The sequence below is a fragment of the Bison bison genome, unplaced genomic scaffold (assembly GCF_000754665.1).
Source record: "Bison bison bison isolate TAMUID 2011002044 unplaced genomic scaffold, Bison_UMD1.0 scf7180017864456, whole genome shotgun sequence".
Classification (NCBI taxonomy): domain Eukaryota; kingdom Metazoa; phylum Chordata; class Mammalia; order Artiodactyla; family Bovidae; genus Bison; species Bison bison.
Genome location: NW_011495018.1, coordinates 18,721,323 through 18,743,294, shown reverse-complemented (window position 1 = coordinate 18,743,294; position 21,972 = coordinate 18,721,323). Strand labels below are relative to the sequence as shown.

At 44.9% G+C, this 21,972-nt stretch overlaps 1 protein-coding gene across 3 annotated transcripts in view; it reads right to left on the bottom strand.

The window, feature by feature from the left end:
- Nucleotides 1–20,749, bottom strand: part of GPAM (glycerol-3-phosphate acyltransferase, mitochondrial) — a 67,583-nt gene extending 46,834 nt beyond the window's left edge. Inside the window, exons 1-2 of one of the 3 annotated variants that reach the window (XM_010859347.1) lie at nucleotides 20,482–20,749; nucleotides 12,652–12,796 (exon numbers count right to left, since the gene is read on the bottom strand). Coding sequence is in view for 1 of the 3 variants with exons in the window: in XM_010859343.1 (XP_010857645.1) it covers nucleotides 9,926–9,962 (37 nt within the window). In the remaining 2 variants the exon portion in view is untranslated. Of the gene's footprint in view, nucleotides 1–9,925; nucleotides 10,070–12,651; nucleotides 12,797–20,481 lie in introns of those variants that run through there. The other 2 variants (XM_010859346.1, XM_010859343.1) reach the window with 2 other exon arrangements.
- Between the last annotated feature and the right edge of the window lie 1,223 nt (nucleotides 20,750–21,972).

The following is a 21,972-nucleotide window of genomic DNA, read 5'->3' as shown; positions in this document are numbered from 1 at the left end:
AAGCCACTTAAATCTTGTTTTCTGTTGCATGTTCTATCGCTCAGTCATGTCTTACTCTTTGTGACCCCATGGACTGTCACCCACCAGGCTCCTCTGTCCATGGGATTTTCCAGGCAAGAATACCAGAGTGGGTTGCCATTTCCCACTGCAGGGTATCTTCCCAACAAATTGCATTCCTGACTCATCTTTAATTTTTAAGCACAGTCCTGGCTGCTAGAGTAACTCAGGTATATGGAGGGGAAAGAGTGTTGAGAAATAGTCCCTGCTAGTGTATCACCCTGGGGAATGGCAATGGATGTGACCTTGGAGCCTGCCATTTAGAAAGTACCTTAGGCCAGGAGAGAATGGGACCCCGCCCCCCTTCCCTGATTCACATTTACAACATTTATGACAGAACCGGTACTTCAATTTGACTGAAAATGGCTTCACAATAGACTAAGTTAAAAACTTCAAATAAGCCAGGCAGGAGGCAATCTAGCTTCTGGGAAAGTTGCCTTGGCAACTTCCTTCAAGCTTGGCAGAAGCCTTCAAGCCTCTGCTTGACAGAGCTTCTGCTTGATAGCCCATCCTGACCCAGGAAGGAAGGTGGGCAGAAACTAGGTAGGGTTCCAGGCTTTTGGTCACTAGTAAGGCCTCAGGCCCTGATGGCTCAGCAGGTAAAGAATCCTCCTGCAATGCAGGAGACACAGGAGATACAGGTTGGATCTTTGGGTTGGGAAGATCTGCACTACAGGAGACACAGGAGATGTGGGTGGGATCCCTGGGTTGGGAAGATCTCCTGGAGTAGGAAATGGCTACCCACTCCAGTATTCTTGCCTGAAAAATCCTATGGACAGAGGAGACCAGTGGGCTACAGTCCAAAGGGTCGCAAAGAGTCAGACATGACTGAGTGACTATGGATGTTAGAGCCTCAGGGCAGGACACTGGTTCTAGAGTTGGAAGTGGGACACTGGATCAGTAACTGCTAGAACTGGGTAATTAAGGAATTAGCTTCCCAGTTACTTGTGTGTGTGTGTGTGTGTGTGTTTTCAGTTTATAATTGTTAGCTCATTCTTAAGAAAGGAAAATTATTTCTCCTTCTTCTAGGGGTGTAGCCAGGCTCTGTGGTTTAAGTCCCAAGGTTCTGTTGAAGGAGCCTAAGTCAGTGCCATTAGCAGTCTTTCTGTTCCTGAAAGAAGACAAAATCTGAAGGGACCTTTGCTTTCCCTGTGCAATCAAGCTAGATTGGGTGAGAGGGAGAGGTTGTCTTGAGTAGGAAGGGGTGGGGTGGGGAGAGTCCACGAGGCATGGACGCTGCAATGAAACTCCAAGAGCACCTGTCACCTGTGACCAATATTAGATAAAGTAATGGGAAGGGCCTCTCCAAGTGAGGAGCAGCTACGTTGAGGCGAGGATGTGAGAAGCACGGGAAAGAAGACCAGAAAAGATCTTTCCAAGAAGAAGGGACTATACCTGCCAAAGCCCCAAAGGAAGACAGAGCTTGGCAGAGAGAACTGGACAAAAGCCAGTGCGGGTTGGAGGGAGTGAGGGAGAAGGTGGTGGAGGGAGGGTTTGGGAAGACGGAAGGGGCCAGATAGAGCAGGGCTTTTTAAGCCATTGTAAGAAGTTTGGAAAATCAGAAAGAAAGTGATGACGTGTCACAAATGTTGAGGAGGAATCCACATGCCCTTTACCCTATAAAGATTAGAGAAGAATGCATCAAAACAAACCCAGGTCTCAGGACTCAGACAGCCTGGAGAGAGAAATGAGCCTTGATTCAGGAGCTTTGGGGGAAGCAGAGGCCTGCCTGGTGCAAATTGGCCTCAGAGCATCTAGGTAAGAGGTAAGTCAGTACATTTTGTAAGCTGCCACTCACTAGGCAATTATTACATGCCAAGCACAGTTCTTAGTACTTCATAGGCATGATCGCAAGCAATTCTTTGTATTAGTCACAGTGCAGTATGGAAAAGAGCCCGTGCCAGACAGCCACTAGAGAACTTGAGTAGAGTTCTACTCAGAAAGTTCTTAGAAGAACAGAAAGGACCAAAGAGGAAAGTGATCTTCTTAGCAATAGAAGATCACTACCTCCCCTGGGGCTGGAGGGACAAAGCCAGGTGCTAACAGAGCCAGGAACCAGAACCAACTAGGCAACAGCTGGGACCAAGGAGAGACAGGCCGCCCACGAGGAGCCGAAATCACACTGGACATGTCCCTAGAAAAAGAGGAGGCCACCCTCCCTGGCTTTAACCCCTTTCCGGCCTCCCATCACCTGCCAGTCCTCCTATTGGCTGAAGTAAACATCAAGGGAGTCTAAGGAATGAAGGTGCAGGGGCTACCTCCCCCACTCGCTCCCCAGCCCCTCCCCAGACAAGCAGTAGAGTCGAGGAGGGTGGCGACTGGATCTGAAAGCAAACAGGCAAATAAAGTGCCTGTCCTCCTGGCAGCCCCAAGAGCCAGGAACTATAAATCCCCATTTTCCATATGGGAAAACTGAGGCACAGGGAGAGGTAGATCTGGTATGTGGAAGAACCCCAATTTGAAATCAGTTGCCTCCAATTCTAGAGCGCAAATGTATGACTGATATGTTATTTAGTCAGTGTAGATGAGAGCTGGAGAGTTAGGACTGGGCCACCAGATCCCAGGTGTGAAAAGCATATCTTCATGTTAAACTGCACTCCATAAAGGAGCTGAGGATAGTGATACTCAGAGGGGGTTGAGTATCACTCAGCTGAGTAAAAACTGAGCTGCTGCCAGTCAGGATATCCCCAGTGGACTAACCCCGAGTCCTTCCAGCAGAATGTCTGAGAGTTATACCAGGACTTTGAAGACAGACCACCTAGGTTCCAGTCATGAAAGTGAAGTGAAAGTCACTCAGTCATGTCCAACTGTTTGTGACCCCCGTGGACTATACAGTCCCTGGAATTCTCCAGGCCAGAATACTGGAGTGGGTAGCCTTTCCCTTCTCCAGGGGATCGTCCCAACCCAGGGATTAAACCCAGGTCTCCCACACTGCAGGCTGATTCTTTACCAGCTAAGCCACAAGGGAAGCCCAAGAATACTGGAATGGGTAGCCTATCCCTTCTCCAGCAGATCTTCCTGACCCAGGAATCAAACCAGGGTCTCCTGCATTGCAGGCGGATTCTTTACCAACTGAGCTACTAGGTTCCAGTCAGAGTTCTGCCATTTACCAGCTGTGCGACCCTGGGAAAGTTATTTAACCTCTCTGAGTCCCTATTCTCTCATTTAAAAAGTGGATTTGCTACATATGTACACCTATGGCTAATTCATGTTGATGCATGGCAGAAATGAAACCAATATTGTAAAGCAATTATCCTTCAATTCGAAATAAAGAAAAAAATTTTTAAAAGGTGGATTTGCTAACAAAACCTTACTTACTGGGTTACTTTGAGGTAAAATGAAATAATGTATACAAATAATTAGCATATTGCCTGCCAAGTGGTGAGATTTACTAGATAGAGGGCAATGGCACCCCACTCCAGTACTCTTGCCTGGAAAATCCCATGGACGGAGGAGCCTGGTAGGCTGCAGTCCATGGGGTCGCTAAGAGTCCGACACAACTGAGCGACTTCACTTTCACTTTTCACTTTCATGCATTGGAGAAGGAAATGGCAACCCACTCCAGTGTTCTTGCTTGGAGAATCCCGGGGACGGTGGACCCTGATGGGCTGCTGTCTATGGGGCTGCACAGAGTTGGACACGACTGAAGCGACTTAGCAGCAGCAGCAGCAGCTATTATTATGATTGTTGTTAGTCTCCTCTTGCATAGACTCAAGAGACAAAAGAGATATCCTATTCCTTTGAGCTGAAATCCTGGCAAAGTATTTGTCCTGAAACCTTCCAAACTCATTTGAGCCATTAAGGTTACTTTGTTCGGGAGAGAATGTCATGGTATTGGTCAGGATGGGCTAGGTTGCAATTCAGTAACAAATGTCTCAGAGTCTTGCAACAAAGATTATCTACCTATGCTACATGGAAACTGTGGGTTATTACAAGGGCTTATAAGGTCACTGAGGGAGGCTCCAACTTGACATGTGCTTCCTCGATTGCTGAGGCTGGGACCAGAGAGTGTAGTGAGCCATGCAGTAGGTCTTAATTCACATCACTTCTGTTCCCATTTCATTAGATAAAGCATCATATGTAAGCAAGAGAGTGAAGAAGTGTAATCCCACCACGTGCCCAAAACAAGGTAACTAAACATTTATGAACAACCCTAGTGACTATCAGAACAACCTCAGTGAATCTTTTGATTGGGCTGGATAAAGCAAAGGCCCCAGTCTGGAATGAAAAGATTCAGGAGCCTCTAACAGGCCAGAACTACCCTATATGACATTATAAAAGTCTGTCTCTTTTGAGAAATGTTTTTGTTGTGGTAAAAGTCACACAACATAAAACTATTTTAACCATATTTAACACTACATTTCAGTGGCACTAAGTACATTCACAATGTTGTACAACTCTTACCATCATCCATCTCCCAAATTTTTCACTAAACTGAAGAGTTTCCTAAACTGAAACTCTGTCCCCATTAAACACAAAGTCCCCCTTCCCCCATCCCATCCCCCACTCCCCCACGCCAGTCCCTGGCATCTACCAATGTACCTTCTGACTTTATGGATTTGGCTATTCTAGGTACCTCATATAAGTGGAATCAAACAATATTTGTCTGTACCTACTGTGTATTAGAATGCAGTTTTTAGGTTGACTTAATGTATGCCCTACAATTAGGTTTCTTCTTCCCCCCTCTGCTACACAGTAGGTTCTCATTAGAAATCTATTTTATGCATAGCCATGTGTACATGCTTATCCCAGTCTCCCAATTTATCCCCCTTTTTTCCCTGTTGGTGTCCATACATTCTTTCTCTATATCTGTGTCTCTATTCCTGCTTTGCAAATAAGTTCACCTCTGCTATTTTTTCTAAAAGTTTGCCTTCGTTGTGCCTAGAATTGCACCTCTGAAGACATTATGTCTTTTAGGAAAACCTTTTCTTTCTAAATATTGCTTAAGACCACTTCTCTGAAAATCACTGTCGGTTGTTGGAACATATGATCCAAGATGGTTTGTGGAGCTGAGTTGCTGACTGAAAACAAAGCATCTTGTCTTCTGAAAGAGGGATCCTAGTGTGGGCTAGATTGTGCTTGCCCAGACTTACCGAGGACTTTTGTACTGTTGCATAACCTGCTGAGTAGTGTTGAGCAAGCTCAAGCTATGGGTGTAAGCCTTTTCTCAGCTTTCACAACCAGCCCCATGTCCTGCTGGATTGCTTTCTACCTACCTGAGTATTTTTTCTTGGCATCTTTTGCTAGCTCAAGGCCCTCCTTCATTCTCATTTCACACTCTGTCCTTAGCAGACCAGGAACCTAGGAGTTGTTCTTAACTTCTTCCCACATTCAATCCAATACTAACATCTGACAATTTTACCTCAGCTTTCAAACTCATCTCCTTTTATCTTCCTCTCTACCTGAACTGTGTTGTTTGAGGACCTCACCATCTTCCCTGGAATCATAACAGCTAACGACTAGGATGCCTCAGGTCTGCTTTCTACCCATCACCCTCCCAAACATGCCACACATCAGCCAGGATGAACATTTGAAAGTACAACACAGACAGTGTCGAACACCTCCATTTCTCTGCCTGATCCCCACTCCAACTGATGAAAATCTTTTCAATTATTCCTTTAGAACTGCCAGTGCCTGGCACATTCCATCCTTGTTAATCTCACCACCCTCATCTCTCTCCACTTGCCCTCTTTTTCTCTGACTTCAGTCACTGTGGCTTTCTTTTGGTTCCTAAGAAAAAGGGAATCTGCTCTCCCTTTGCACAAACTACCTTCTCTGCCAGCAGTGATCTCCCCCACAACTCTCTTTTTCCTCCCACTTATGCTTCATAACATAGTTCAAATCTCACCTCCTCATGAAAAGCTTTTTGACCCTCAGACTAAGGCAGGTCCCCTGTCATACGCTTCTTCTCCAGGGAACGTATCACAATTATAATGAACATTAATTAATTGTAGAATTAGCCATATATAATTAGCCATCGTCTCTCCCTCTTAAATGTCTATCTTAACATCTCCCATCCCCTTCCTTTGTATCCCTAGCGCCTAATAGTGCCGTGTGCAAAACAGATGTTTAAGAATCTATTTGTTAAATGTCTAAATACAAGACACAATTAATTAACAATTAATAAAGGAGGTGTGAGTGGCTATTACACCTGTCAAGAGTCCTGGACAGATAGCTCCAGGGACAGAAGTATTCAAGGAGAGGTATATGAACCTAGAGTTTTAGGGGCTCAGGACTTACGTGTCTTGGGGAAGGCATGTACCCAATCTGATAGGAAGGTAGGAAGCAGATTTCCCATTCCTCTCCCACACCCACTTCCTGAGCCATAGTAGTGGGAACAACATAATGCAAGGGAGAACGGGGCCCAGCTCCTCAGTGGTAACCAGCAACACAGTGGGAGGTGGTCCACCATGGATAAGAATGCCAGACCGAGGGCGAGGCAAAGCGCACAAGTGCCCTATAAACTTAAAGGAAGGAATTGGAAAACACTGGAAAGGGAAAGCTAGACATGGCTGGAGACAGACTTATTTTTATTTTCTTCTCCTAGAATCAGTCTTTGTCAAAAAGGAAAAAAAAAATCATGAAGAGGACAAGGAGAAACAAAACTGCTGCTGCTGCTGCTAAGTCGCTTCAGTCGTGTCCGACTCTGCGACCCCAGAGACGGCAGCCCACCAGGCTCCCCCGTCCCTGGGATTCTCCAGGCAAGAACACTGGAGTGGGCTGCCATTTCCTTCTCCAATGCATGAAAGTGGAAAGTGAAAGTGAAGTCGCTCAGTCGTGTCCGACTCCTAGTGACTCCATGGACTACAGCCTACCAGGCTCCTCCGTCCGTGGGATTCTCCAGGCAAGAGTACTGGAGTGGGGTGCCATTGCCTTCTCCAATGCATGAAAGTGGAAAGTGAAAGTGAAGTCGCTCAGTCATGTCCGACTCTTAGTGACCCCATGGACTGCAGCCCACCAGGCTCCTCCGTCCATGGGATTCTCCAGGCAAGAGTACTAGAGTGGGGTGCCATTGCCTTCTCCGGAAACAAAACTACTCTGCATTTTTTCTTTTTTTCTAATGAGTTCAAAGTCAGCTAGCAACTTACTTATTAAATCTAATTAGAGGAAGGATCAATTGCAGTTTAACAAAGGCTCATTTTTAGAACATTTTTAAATAAATTTACTTTCATTACTTTTGGGGACATAGATGTTCTAAGATTTTCTTTTGGGAAAGTTATTCTCCTGTGTATTCTAAACATACTCCTTAAAACTATCTCTTTTAACTTACAGTTTTCCCAAAAGAAAATCTGTTCAAAGTAAAGAGTATTATCAACCTAGTTGCCAGTGATCTAAATTACCTGATATAAAGTGAAACCCCAATAAGCATAATACAGTTGACTGTGGCTTTAACCTAATATATTCTGCTGGTCATCATCATATTATTCCATAAAATATTTGAAATTTGTTGCAAGGATGACCTTCAACATGAAGTAAGGAATTAAATAACAGGCTTTCCGTAATTGAGGGTCATGGGTTGAAATCCTCTCTCCACTTTGTCATTCTGCTGGCTTGGTGTGGGATTAAGTCTGACCCTTCACTCAATTAAGATGATTATACATCACCTGTTCCCATTGCATATTCAATTTTGCTTAGAAGATGGCAAAACATTTCCCCCTTTATGAAATTATGTCAAGTGATTTTTTCTCAGGGTCTCTGTTCTAGCCCTGTGTTCCTATCTTACCTCTGTATGTAAATTTAGCCCACATACATGAATTGTAGAATTCCTAGTAGCCACTAGAAGATATGGGTGGGATTAAACAAACCTTAATATCCACAATGTTGGTTTTCCTATAGATTATTTATAAGTGATTTTCTTAGCGAACAGGCCATCTAAATTTCTAGGTCACCTTCTCATTAATTGTTGAATAAATATAATCTAGGCAAAGGGTGAATTATGTCTAAAGTCCCATCAACTGATCAACTCCTAGAATGAAAGAACTTTAGCCTCCCAAAGATAAGGCTTAGCTATCTTTAAGCTCTACAGGGCAATAGTATGCCTTACGTACACAGCAGAAATTTCTTAGTGATAATAATAGCTACAATAATAAAATTATCTATCTACCACACTTTATAAACCATTGTGATTCAGCTAAATTCAAACTAAGTAGTCAGCTGGCTCTCCTCTTCACATGACCTGCAATCTGTTTTTATTTATGAAACCAGAGCTGCCACCTTTAAAAATCCTGTCATTAATGAATTCTGGGCTTCATGGTTACAACATGGCCACTATTCAGACACATCCAAAATGATACTTATTCTGAACTATTAATTACAGCTGGACAAACTATATTATCCAGGACAATGAAGGGTCTTGGGATGCTGAATATAAAACTTAATGTATGGTTTTAATCTCTGCGTGCTTCATTTCCCTCATCTGTAAAATGAGACCAATAATTGTGCAGGCTTTATAGAGTTACTCTGAGGAATAAAAGTTAAAATCCATACGGCTCTAGGACGATGTCTGTGAGAACTATATAATGTTTGCAGTCATGATAAATATTCCCAGGAAAATGTGCGGGTCCTCTAAAAGGAAGGCTGCATTTGATCCAATTATCAATCCCACTTGCTTTCACAGATCATGCTTGATAAATGTGATCTTTGAGAATCACCAGCTTCCCTAGCTCCAACTCAACAAATTTTCCTTTTCCACTTACAAAAGTTCTAGAATTTTCCTTTGAAACTCACACTATAGATTGAGTCAGTAAAGTCTTTAAAGCAGTAGTTTGTAACTTCTTGGAATCAGGGAAACCTTTGAGAGTCTAATGAAACTCTAGACTTTCTCCTTTTAAAAAAATGTATATGTAAAAAGTTTCTATTCCATTTCAGGGGGTTCGTGACCCCCATCCATGATCATTTATGGACCCCAGATTTTAAGAATCAGTGTTTGAAAGCATAGCTTGGAAGAGAGCCACCTTCGTATCTTGCTCTTTTAACAATGTCTGAAACCAAATGAGACAGAAACACATACTCGCACATTGTAAAGGAAGTATTAATTACTGTTAGCCAGGAGCGAAGAGGGTCAATAAATAAAGGGTTTTGATGAGGATAAAGATGACAAAGGAGGAGGAGAATGAAGAAGAGAACATGAGAGGGAGGAGGAGTCACCCCAAGTGAATCAAGGTTGATAAACTAAATGCACATTTTTATGTGTAAGTGAGCCACATAAGCAGCAGGGCTTTGAACTGGCAAATACTGTATGACTGTTATTATTGGCAACTCAAGGCAGTTTATCTGATTGTATCACAGCTTTCTTTTCAACCCCAAACAGGTACAATATTATCACTAGGATTCTTCACCCCTGTTCCTTGGCTCACATACAAAAGAAATGCTAATTATGGGAACTGAGCTATGAATTTTGAGTGACCCTAGGGACCAAATGATTATCTGGATGTCTTAAGTTGTGGGAAATTTGTTAGGAGGTTTTAAAATTACATTAACTGTTTTTTACCTTAAGTGCTCCACCTGGAGAAGCATTCAAGTCTCCTGATAAAGAATGATTTCAAAGAGGTAATAGCATTGGCCAGAAGACCTTTGGGGTGAGTCAAAGGCACTGTAAGGAGAAAAGCCCAAGCAAGGCAGGTGTGCCCAGCTGGGGTGGTGTGATGTGTTTGCCACTCTGATTCCAGCTCACTAGGCCCCTACTCTTCTCCTGTTTCTAACAGTGATGAATGCCAGAAACCAAAAAGGAAGAATAATATATTTACAACAAAGGTCACATAACGAGGCCAAGGACTCGGTTACATTTCTGCCCCATTACGATCTTAGATTGCATCCATTCCTCTAAAAGCCATCTTCCCAGGGTCTCCCAGCAATGACATATTCTTACCTGTGCTGACTTCTGCTCCTTCATCTTCTACCATCATCACCCCCTGCTTCCTGTGCCCCAGTCCCCAAGGCCATCACTTTGTTCTTGGACCATCCCAAGTTCACCTCTCGCTCAGGGCTTCTGTATTTACTGTCTCGGCCAGGAACATTCCTTCTCTAGATATTTGCATGTGACTCATTCTTACATTTAGGTCTCAGCTCAGGTAGCAACTGAGCTGACTCTGTCCCCTGCCTTCATACTATCCTGTTTTATTTAAAGCACTCGTCACTAGCTGGAAATAACCTCTTGATTTGTTTTCTTCATATTGTCTGTCTTCCCCACTAGAATGTAAGCTCCATGAGGGTGGGGATCATCTATGCCTTGGTCACAGCTGCAGCAGCCGAGGCTTAATGCAGAGAAAGCACTAGACATGTATCTGTTGGCCAAAGGAATGAATGATCATCATAATAGCGACATTTATTGAGCCCTTGCTCTGTGCCAGGCACAGAGCTGCAACTTTTTATAAATACTATCTCACTGAAGTCTCACAGCTACTCTCCAAGGTGAGTCTTTCTTATCCCCATGGTACAGATTAGGTATCAGAGAGGTGATGAGGCTTTTCCAATGTCAAAGTGAGTGAGTAACTAAGACCTGATTTGAACCAAGGTGTATTTAACTCCAACGCAGACACTCTAAATTAGGAATCAGTAGGCTTTTTTTTTTCTGTAAAGGGTCAGATCATAAATATTTAAGGCTTTGCAGGGTCTCTGTCACAACTACTTGACTCTGTTGTAGAAAACAAGCATGACAAGACATAAACAAAAGGATGTCGCAGCGTGCCAGCACAACTTTGTTTACAAGCGGGGGAAGGGTTTGGCCTCTAATTTACAGACCCCTCCTTTAAGTCATAATTCTAGCTATGCTTTCCTAGAAGGGGATTAAACAAAAGAGGAGGAGGGGAGTACAAGAAAAACATCACAATGTGTACTCATCAAATAAGAAAGACAGCAAGTGAATTAACTAAGTTTAAAAAGGCAAAATAGACAATGAAATTCTGGTGGGAGTTATGACTCTCCTGATTCAACTTTTCAACTGAATTATAACCATCACTGAAGATAACAGGAGAGTTTGATGCAGACAGGGAAGCCTGGTGTGCTGCCGTCCATGGGGTCACAGAATCAGACATGACTGAGCAGCTGACCCACAACAAGGTATTCTGTTTGAACCACGGTCCTATTTTATTGTAATGACAGGTTATCTCACCTGCCAACATGCGAACAGACCCACATAACCTCCATCCCAGCAGGCCCAAGGTAGGCAAGATTGAAGGACAAAGTAAGCCAAGGCATTCTGGTTGCTAAAACTCTTCCTCTCTCCACCACCAAGCCTAAAACTTCAGTCTTTTCTTCCCAAGCAAATGTCTGAGTTCACTGGCAAGAGGTGAAAGATGTGACTCACAGGTCGCAGCCAACCCAGAGACACCTCTTGAAGCCTCGTTGAGGAAGTGAACATACGGGTTGCCCAGCTGTTTAATCAGAGTGGCTCTGGAGACTGAATATCAGCATTAAAGCAAAAGATCAGCTCTCCAGAACCTTGAGCCTGGGTTGAAAGGTAAGAGCTGAACTTTGGGAAGGTGGGAGGCAGGAACAAGGTGGTTTCTGTAGTGCTTAGCTGGTGCGTGAGCAAAGGCTGGTGTGGGCTGGAACCGTGGAGGACAAGGCCTCCTCACTGCACAGCTTTTCTCTCGGGCAGCCCTAAGGCATTAGAAACACGGTAGATAAAAATTCTTATTTCTATCTTACGCTGAAGAAAGAATCCCTCTGGAAACAACATATGATTCTTATCTTAGACCAGTAGGTGAATTTTCCTCAGTCTGTATGCAATTTTCTAAATATGGGCTTTAAATGTTTGAATGACAAAGATTCAAACCTTAGTCAGAGTCCTGAACCTTCTCTTCTCCGAGGCCTGCATGTGTGCTTTCTTATAAAATCCAATTCTCATAAGAATGCTGCTGAGTCAGTTTAACCAGAGTCCCCACCTTTGACCTCTGATTAGGTTCCTTATCCTCTGCCATCACCCGCAGGTGACATCTGACACCTTAGACTTTCAGCAAAGAATCCTATGAGGTCAGTCCACCCAGAACCCCCCTCATCCATGATGTTTCCTCTTGGCAATTTTCTACCCACTGATCCCCAACCTGCTCCTTAGCTATAAATCCCCACTTGCCCAGGCTGTACTTGGAATTAAGCCCAGTCTCTCTCCCCTACTGCAAAATCCCATTACAGTGGTCCCCATATTTATCACAGTGGTCTTGAGTAAAGCCTGCCTTGTCATCTTGAACAAGTGCTGTTGAGTACGTTTTTTTTTTCTTCTAACACAGAAAGGCAGCTCCAGCATGGTAGAACCAGCATCTGAAGGGGAATCTAGAGATGCAAGATCTGCATTAACAAGCAATGATGTCCTGGGTACCTCTTCCCACTCTCTTTCTTTTTCTGAGCCTATTTTCTTATCAGTAACATAGCAAGTCTATTTCATACCTTTTCATCCACCTTTTTGTTGTCTGTTTAACATCTACTATATGTATTGTTATTAATAGTCATATTTAATTTCCTTTCTACCATTATACAAATTGATTTCTATCAAATACTTGGTATTTACCAGAATTGTGCCATATGCTTTCCATATGTTCTTATAGATAATTCTCACAACATCCCTATAAGGAGGAACCCTTCTGAATGCAGACTCACCAGTATGACAGCTCAGGTTCAGGACGGTAACATAAATTGCCCAAGATCAACTGGAGAGTAAGTGGCAGAGTTGGAATTTGAGCATGAACCTTTTTTCTTTGGGAATTGCACTGTCTTCATGAGCCCTGGCGCCCCTGGTCAGGGTCTAAATGGAGAGGAAAAATGCAGATTCAAACTCTCTTACCTAACTTTTTATTACTGCACCACAATTTCTCTCGCTGGGTCAGTCTACAAAAGCCCAGGGTGTTTTTCCTGGAGGAGATAGTGCTGGACCTGCCAGGGATGTTCAGTGCATGGTCTTTGCCCTTTGAGATGCTTAAACCCCAGGAGAGATGATAAAACCCATGACTTTATCCATGCCCCAGGAGTCCTGATAACCCACAAAGTGAGGGTTCTCTCATCCTCAATTCCTTATAGTCATTTTTGTGCTAAACCAACAGCAAGCAATGGCATCTGCAAATCTCCGGATACTGGAGAAATCTTTTCTCTCTGCTAAGGAGAGGCAGTCCCTTTATGGATGGACCAAGTCAACAGTCTAGTGATACAAGCCCTCCTTGAAACAAACAGTTAGAGATTTATTTTTTGAAATGGCATATCCATATTGGCTTGACAGGGAGGAGTTGCAGGCACGTGGTAGGATAAGAGCAGATTCCCAGAAACAGAAGAGCAAGGCTGGCAAAGTTACTGCTTTGTGCAGAGCTGGCGCTTGGGGCGGGGGAGAGAACCAAGGAATGATTTTAATTATTGAATGTCTACTGTGATCTACGTGCTTTTATATACACTAAGCATTAGGTCCTCACAATAATGTATAACGTTTCTATTTTACAGATGAGGCTAGCAAGATAGACAATGGGAATTTGCTGTATGACTCAGGGAACTCAAACAGGGGCTCTATAACAACCTAGAGGGGTGGCATGGGAGGGAGATGGGAGGGGGGGTTCAAGAAGGAGGGGACATATGTGTATCTATGGCTGATTCATGTTGATGTTTGGCAGAAACCAACAAAATTCTATAAAGCAATTATCTTTCACTTAAAAAATAAATATTTTTTAAAAAGAACATCGTTTCAATAAAAACTAACAACAACAAAAACAAAAAAAAACCCAAATAGGACTTCTAGCTCTTTTTTTTTTTTAATCTTTACCTCAGTGCCTGTGTAGACACTTTCCTACTCTAATTCAGATTTTCATGAAGCAAATGGCAGTAGAACATCAGTATATTTAGGCTGTAAAAACTAATACAGTACAGAACATACAGTCAGAGCTCAATAAAATAGGATGAATTAACAACTCCTAATGTGGTTTCTCAAACTTAGATGTCATCTGATCCAATAGTTCCCCACTGAGGATATTTGGAAATATCTGGAGACACTTCTTGTTGACACAAACCAGTGGAGGTATACTACAGGTATCCAGGGACTAGGATGCAATGCACAGGAAGTCCACAGAAAAATGATGACCTTTAACGCCAATAGTGCCAAGGCTGAGACATTCTAATCCAACCAAACGTGTTTCACTAGGACACCGTGACCCAGAGAGATGAAGAGACTTGTCCAGGGCCACACATCAACAGCTGGTTGGTGACAATCCCCTGGAACCTTCTACAATTGTTTCTTGCCAGACCTCAAGGCTAACCAGCCAGAAGGCTGCCTATGGTAAGAGAGATGGGTTCAGTGGGAAGGAAAGGTCATGTTGGCATAATGGCCCAGGTAAACCAAACATAATCACACCAGTTCAAAAGGACCACAACTCTTCAGTCTGGGCCATCCCCTGAATAAGCAGCAAGGAAGGTTCTGGAACTAGGAGACCAGAACTCAGAACAGAGTATTCACCTGGAAGCCTTTACTGCTCACCAGCTTCATCTTCCCACTCCTTCCTTTCCTTAGGGTTCCAAACCAAACACAACCATCAAGTCAAAAAAAAATTGTTTTTTTCTTTTAATAATTAAATAGGCAAGTTAAAAATATTAATGATTAAGTGGTCATATTAGGTCAAGTAGAAATTGCCAAAAACTGAGTCTCTCTAAAACATATTAGTCATTTGCATTGTCATTGTCACCATCAACAATTTTTTGACCTCTTATGTGTCAAGAGACATGCTGGGACCCAGGGGAGAGATGGGCAGAAGGAGAAGAGGGTCTCCACCAAAAACACACAGAAGTCATATCCTTGACCCCAAAACGCACGAAGTCCAAATGTGAGGGTCTCCTTTGCGAATGCCAGCACAGAGCAAAGCCCACATTGCAAAATGGGTCAAACAAAGCACTTCTTACAGCTAACTAGCTAGACCTTGTATGAGTCACTCATTTTAAACACCTTTTAACACAAACATTCAACTTTAGCCCAAGAATTTGGACTTTACCACCTTGTATAATATTACTGGGATTTGGTTTGCCTGGTGGACATTTTCTTCTATCCATCAAGCTTCGGGGGGGATTTTCAATGCCCTAGTAATACCTGGAATGGCAGGGTAAGCAAGTGCAATATGAGACTTCATCTAACCAGAGCAAATGCTTGCACCCCAAGGCCCTCTAACCTAAGAATGTAGACAGAGGGCAGAGGCAACTGTGAGCTAGAGTACCAGCATCTTTTCCAGTCAGTCTCTAAGCTGCATCTCCATGGAAGATGGGGATCTCAGTTAACACAATTCTGCAAGATCAACTTTTATCTTGAAATTTTAATGAAAAATTAAACATCCTGATAACAGTGAGTACTAATGGCTTTTATTTCCATTGCAACTGCTTTCTGAGATGGATAATTCCCTTTTAGATTTTCATGAGTTTGACCCAGAAATTGGATATTCAAGGCATTAAACATACAGGAGCCTGGGCTGCCAAGAAAACAGTAGAGTCTATTTAAGGATTGGGCTGCCACAGGCAGCTAAGTGTCTTGGGAAAGTGAGTGGAATTTGAATACAGCAGCTCGGCCACTCTGCTGCAGACTGGAAAATCAGATACTAAGACAGACGCCCCAGGGGCTCCTGCTTGGGTTTGGACATAGGTGCTAATTTCAGTGATGAGCAGCTTTTTGGGCAGTGATTCCCAAGCCTTGAACTATTGCTTTTTTATTCAGCCCAGTCAAAACATTCAAATTCAACTCAGCAGAAATTGACAGTCTACAAACATCATCATGTAATAAAAGAAAAGAATGTTTTAACAGCCCAACAAGCAGGACGACAGCTTCTCAGAACAATGGGAAATTTCTAAAATTGAATATCCATGGCCATCTTAAAGAGCTGCTACTTTGTCCTCAGTTCTTATGTCACCATAGACTAGAAAAACCTCAAAGACCAGCACCTATCTTCAGTCTGGAGTCTGGGTATCGTGAGCAGCCACTGGAGTTGTGTGAAGAATTAGGCTTGAGACTCAGCTTAAACAGAGAAGATATTCCAGGGCAAGGATAGGGAGCAGTGAGGGGGTGAAAATGGGGGGACAGCAGTTTCCCTGAGAATAAGCTGCTGTGCTCTATGGAGGCACTCTGCACACTGTAAGGCCACGGTACGTTGCTTGCTTAATTACCCATCTCTTCCATTGGGCTTTGAGTTCCTTGAGAGCAGTGTCTGTGCCTTGTTGCCCCGAGTCACAGAGCTAATTAGATGTGGTTGTGTGGCAAGGGGGCACTGGAAGGAGCAATGGCAAAGCACAAGGGACACAGCGTGCTGCTCCAAGGACCCATATGATCTTAGGATTTGGAGGGCACATTTTCTATTATCTAATTATGCATACAGTTTCTGCCTGCTGGAGTGAAAGGGGCTCCACCTCCATCCTACCTGGCAGACTCATCCTGAGTATCAGCCCACAAGATAATTAAAATGTGCCCAGAGGAGCTTGGTGGGGGTCAGGATTGCTGCTGCTCGGGGCAGGTGCCAGGGGACCACTGAGCGATGGCTCAGGTCGCATCCCTTGATCCCTGAAGCTGTTTGGGCGGGAGCAGGGCTACAAGTGGGAGCAGCCAGCCTCCTGCCCACTTGCTGCTCGATCCTCCTGTTGCCCTACTGCCAAGACTGAGAAGCGTTCTCAGTTCCAAGGTTTACACTTTTCCCAGGCCCTTGTTCCTCATAGTCACATTCTGGAATTGACTCAAAGGAAAACGCCACTGACGCTGTTACCAGGAGCTCCCAGGGTGAAGCTCCACAACAAGCTCCCCTTCCCTGCAGAGAAGGTCCAGCCCACAGGGAAATGGATGTTGCTTTCTTTCAAGACTCATTTTGGGTGTTTTGTTTTGTTTGGTTTTGTTTGGTCAACCTGATTTCTGGCAGGACTCTGAAGCCCAATAGACAGAGCCAACCTCAGCTGAACTTCCTGCCAGCCCCACTGGCCACTGGATGGAAGCCAGATGCAACACCCAGCAAATGAGCTGAGAGAAGGGGAGGATAGGATGGGGAGACAGCACAGGAGCCCAGGAGTGATGATTGAGCATTTTCATTAGCTGACTCAGTGTGACACCAGGAGCCCCGTCAAACATCTGAAATATTGCTCAGCGGCTGAAGAACTAGGTTCCACGTTGATGGGATTAGCGATGGTGTGGGTTCTGGGAACTGAATGCTGAAGCTGAGTTTCCCATTGCAAACATCCTGCCATTTTCCTCTTTTGACCTGTTGGGGAGAACTGACCTCAGGGTACCACTTGCTATTTAAAGTCTTATTGGAAATGGTCTTGTCTAGTGTATTATTTACGGGATGGCATCTCTTTTCCTTTCTCAACATCCAGTCTTCTGTGACTCTCCCACCAAACAGGGTCTGAAATTCTGAATCCAGGTGAAAACAGTTACGTGCCTTAAGATATCAATCCTGCTGCCTGCTACCTATTGCCATGCCTGCTCACTTCAGCCATCACTGGCTAGAACACTGATGGCCCTGGGAGGTCCTACAAAGCCTTGTTGTGACCAGCAAGCAACAGGTGGGAGTTGGCTAGCAGACATGAAAGCAGAAGAATGAAGCCCCAGCTAAGGGAGAGGGAATGGGCGGAGAATTGATTTGTTTCTGAAGATCATGGGCACAAGGTCCCCAGTGGGAAGGTGGAGAAGAATTGAAGATGTTGACACTGTTCTTTCAGGAACCTGAGACTGACCATTTCCTTTCATCACTCTTTGCAGGCTCAGGCTTCCCGTCACCTCCCGGAACTTCTGGCTTTGTCTGGAAAAAATGCTAACCAGCTCCTTTACAAGAGCTGTCACTGAAGCCCCGGCCAGAGGGCTCACAAAAGACACTGTGTGCAGTGGGAAGGGAACGTGGTGCTCCTGGGAGGCTGAGTGGGTGGGGAAGGGGGGCAGTCTGAGTGCACTGCTAGGCAGCCGGAGATGATGATGCGCCCGCCCCGAAATACTCGCCCCTCCCCTGCCGCTCTCCTCCCAGCCTGTCCATGCTTGGCATTTCACCTCCAGAGATGACCGCCCCGGGTGGGTTAATCATCCAGGATGGAGGTGTAGGAACCTGGGGGAGGAAGACACAGAGAACCTGTTTTCTGCACCTCCAGTCACCCCTGCCATCCCTGGGAAGGGGTTAGGGATTTTCAGCTGATAGAAACAATCCCAGGGGAGAGAGGATACTGGACTCCAGCGACCAGCCAGCTCTTCCTCTATCCTCCTGGAGTTTGCGCCCGCCCCTCTCCAGCAGAGGAGGCAGCCAGGTAGAAAAGCACTGGACAGGGAGTCAGGAGGCCCCCATTTCATCTGCCTCAATCCTGCTGCAGGTCAAGGAATCGTCAAACACCAGAGAGCAGCAACTCAGTCAGGAATCATTCAGCTCATCAAAGAGGACTTTCTCAACTAGCTCTCCACCCTCGTCTGAATCAAGTCCTTTGTTCTTGTTTCTCATCACAAATGGGAATGACCTATGTATTTATGTGATTGTTTTATTCGTTTGTTAACCACCGCTCATCCCCCATCCTGTTGAACTGTAACCTCCCTGAGGGCAGGGAGCTTTCTCTGCCTCAATCTCCACTACATCCCAATGCCCCTCACACAGTAGACACACACTGCTATTTATTGAAAGCAGAGTCTTTATTACCAAGGTAACTCCATGAAAGAAGTCTTAGAACCCTTTTACAGATGAGGAAACAGGGGCTTAGACAATTTAAATAGTAAGTGGAAAAGGCAAACATCAGCCGTGGATCTGAATGGCCCTTCCCCCATGCTCTACTACCTTTGTAACAAAAATTACCAGATGACCAGACAAGGGAGATACCCTTAAGCTGTGGGCATTGGCTTAGGCTTTTCAGGCTGTGATGCTGTAGGACCAGACGCCCAATATGGCTGGAAAAGAGGAGGCGGGAGGAGGGAGAGGGGTCTCTTGAGAACAGAGAGCAGCTCAAATTCAGTGTCCCCAGGTTGGTGCCTGGTCTCGCCACGTCAGGTGCTAGATCAGGATCAGGAGCCATAAGTCTGTGCACTGGGCTCACCCTCTACCTCTTCACATTTCCCTGAAAATTATGAAGCGGAAGCAGGATTCACTTTGATGAACTTCTCAGACCAATGACTCTGAACAGTCTCAAGAAATCCAGCGGGCTCAGTAGAGAAAACTCCCTGGGGACCACCCAATGTCAGCAGGAAGAACAAACTCCCATCCTGTGGGGCAGCTTTATGGGACTAAGCCCTGATACCCTCCCACAGCAACTAACAGCAGGGACAACCTGGATACCAACGCCTGAGAATTAAGACAACACAGATGGAAACATCTGGAGATTAAGACAGCCACGGAGACAGGAGAAGGGCAATGCACTCGGCATGGCTATTTCTTCATCTAAAGTGCACAGGGAAAAATCAGTTTTAAGAATAACCATTTACTATTCATCATTTAGTTGCTAAGACGTATCTGACTCTTTTGTGACCTCCATGGACTGTAGCCAGCCAGGCTTCTCTGTTCATGGGATTTCCCAGGCAAGAATACTGGAGTGGGTTGCCATTTCCTTCCCCAAGAGGTCTTCCTGATCCCATATCAGGATTGAACCCATATCTCCTGCATTGCAGGTGGATTCATTACCACTGAGCCACCTACCATAAAAGGCTTCTTTTCCACTTAATGCCAAAATAAGGTTTTTTGTGTTTGTTTTTTTTTTTTTTTTTGCATCACATCCCCCCTCCTCAGCCACCTCCAGATAAACCTAACAATTAGACAAGACAGAATCCATCCTTTCGTCTCTCTTTCATCTTCACTCCAAGAATGGTTGGTTAAGTCCCTCCTCACACCACAAGGAGCCCTGCTTCCATCTGTAGCAAGGAAGTTCTTTGACATCAAGCTCTGTCTGTCTATCTCAAGCTCGAAACACACCACTGAGGTGGGACTATGATGAGGGCAAGAATGGACAAAGCACATCAAACACAGATCCCAGACAAAGTGGGAAACAAATTCTCCTAAACAAGGAACTCAGTCCACTCTTCCTTCTCTGATGCCAATATCACAAGGATCGGTACCACCAAGAAACACTTCTGAAGATCAGATGTGACAATGTTTCAAGCTGAAGCAAATGGATTTCTCAGCAAGTGTGAAAAACCCTCTCAGCAGTGAGCCAGGGAGGAGGATGACAAAGAGACCAAGGGAGCAGCTAGACCTGGAAGGATTTCATGGGGACAGCAGCATGCAGCCCTAATGGCGGCGCATTACCTACCATTGCACTCACACCTCTCCAGGTGCAAACATCTCATGCCTTGGCTCTGCCTTTCCATAGAATTCAAGATTCTGACATCTCTTTCCTTCTACTTCCTTCTTCCACGTCCTCTGCCTTTCCCGGGCAGTTCTCCACCCCAGCCCTGCCCCAGCCCTCCCACCCCAGCCCCATTTCCTAAGAAATCAGAATCCCCTCCCCACCCTACCCCCAATTTTTTTGTTTAAATACCTGTATCCTTGACTCTGTGCTGATTGAGGAATTACTTCCAAACAGCTGATGAGCAAAGCCGATGGAGATTCTGAAGAAGACTGCCCCAGTCTGAGTGGGGAATGAAAGAAAATCTCCTCTGGGTGCTTGTTTGTATGGCTAGAAATGGAAGGACTTTGGGTGCTCCGTAGTAACCTTGGAAAAAAAAAAATCCCCAGGCAGCAACAAACTCTCCCAACACAGTTGTCAAACACTACAGGAGGAGGAAGCCCTCTTTGATCAAATAATAACCAGCCAGAGATAAGGCCTGCTAGGCCGAGCCCAGCCGGCCAATCACATACTTCCTTCCCACTGCAAGGACAAACAGACCCAGGCTTCTCACTCACCCCGGAGTGAGTTTCAGGGCTTGTGATAATTTAATGATGCTGCCACTGATGTCTTCTGGACTTTGCCTGGCCGGGCTTTCTGACTAGGAAGTGAAGCTCGCAACTCAGGAACCTCACTCTCAGGGGAGGCACCCGGCCAAGGGGCTGCAGCTGAGGACCCCGCGTGATCACGTGACACCCGGCTTCCCACGCTGGCGCTCCCACCTCACCGGCGAGAGTCCTCGCTGCAGCTGGGGTCAGCAGGGGGTGAACATATTTGACTCATTGACTGTGACCCAAAGAGGTAGTGGGGACCCCTGTGACTCACCCTCGTGTGTTTGAGATGCTTCACAGGCATTTCTTAGGGGTCCTTTGTTAGCAGTGACTTTGAGCTTTTCTCCATCCTCCAGCCTTCCCAGTCACCCTCCCCTTCCAATACTATCATTGCTCCCTTAGGCCACAGAGGTATAGATAGAGAGAGGGTGGGTTCTGGAAACTTAACAGGCCTTGGAGTGAGTAATGGCCCTCCAGCTCTTTTCCAGGTCACTATGAGGTTCTTACAGGCCCTGAGGAGATGTAACAAACCCTTCAGTAGTACTGTTATATTAGAGATTAATATCTAAAGGAACCTAAGGAGCACCCTCTTTGGCTTTTTTGTGTTTTTATTTTTTGATGTGGACCAGTTTTTAAAAGTTTTTATTGAATTTGTTACAGTATTGTTTCCGTTGTATGTTTTGGTTTTTTGACAGCAAGGGAGGTTGGATCTTAGCTCCTCCACCAGGGATTGAACTCGTACCTCCTGCATTGGAAGGCAAAGTCCTAACCACTGGACCATCAGGGAAGTCCCAAGAACCCTTTTGTTAGTAACACTTAGCATCACTACAAACAAAGCCAGTAGAGGTGATGGAATTCCAGTTGAGCTCTTTCACATCCTGAAAGATGATGCTGTGAAAGTGCTGCCCTCAATATGTCAGCAAATTTGGAAAACTCAGCAGTGGCCACAGGACTGGAAAAGGTCAGTTTTCATTCCAATCCCAAAGAAAGGCAATGCCAAAGAATGCTCAAACTACCGCACAACTGCACTCATCTCACACGCTGTAAAGTAATGCTCAAAATTCTCCAAGCCAGGCTTCAGCAATATGTGAAC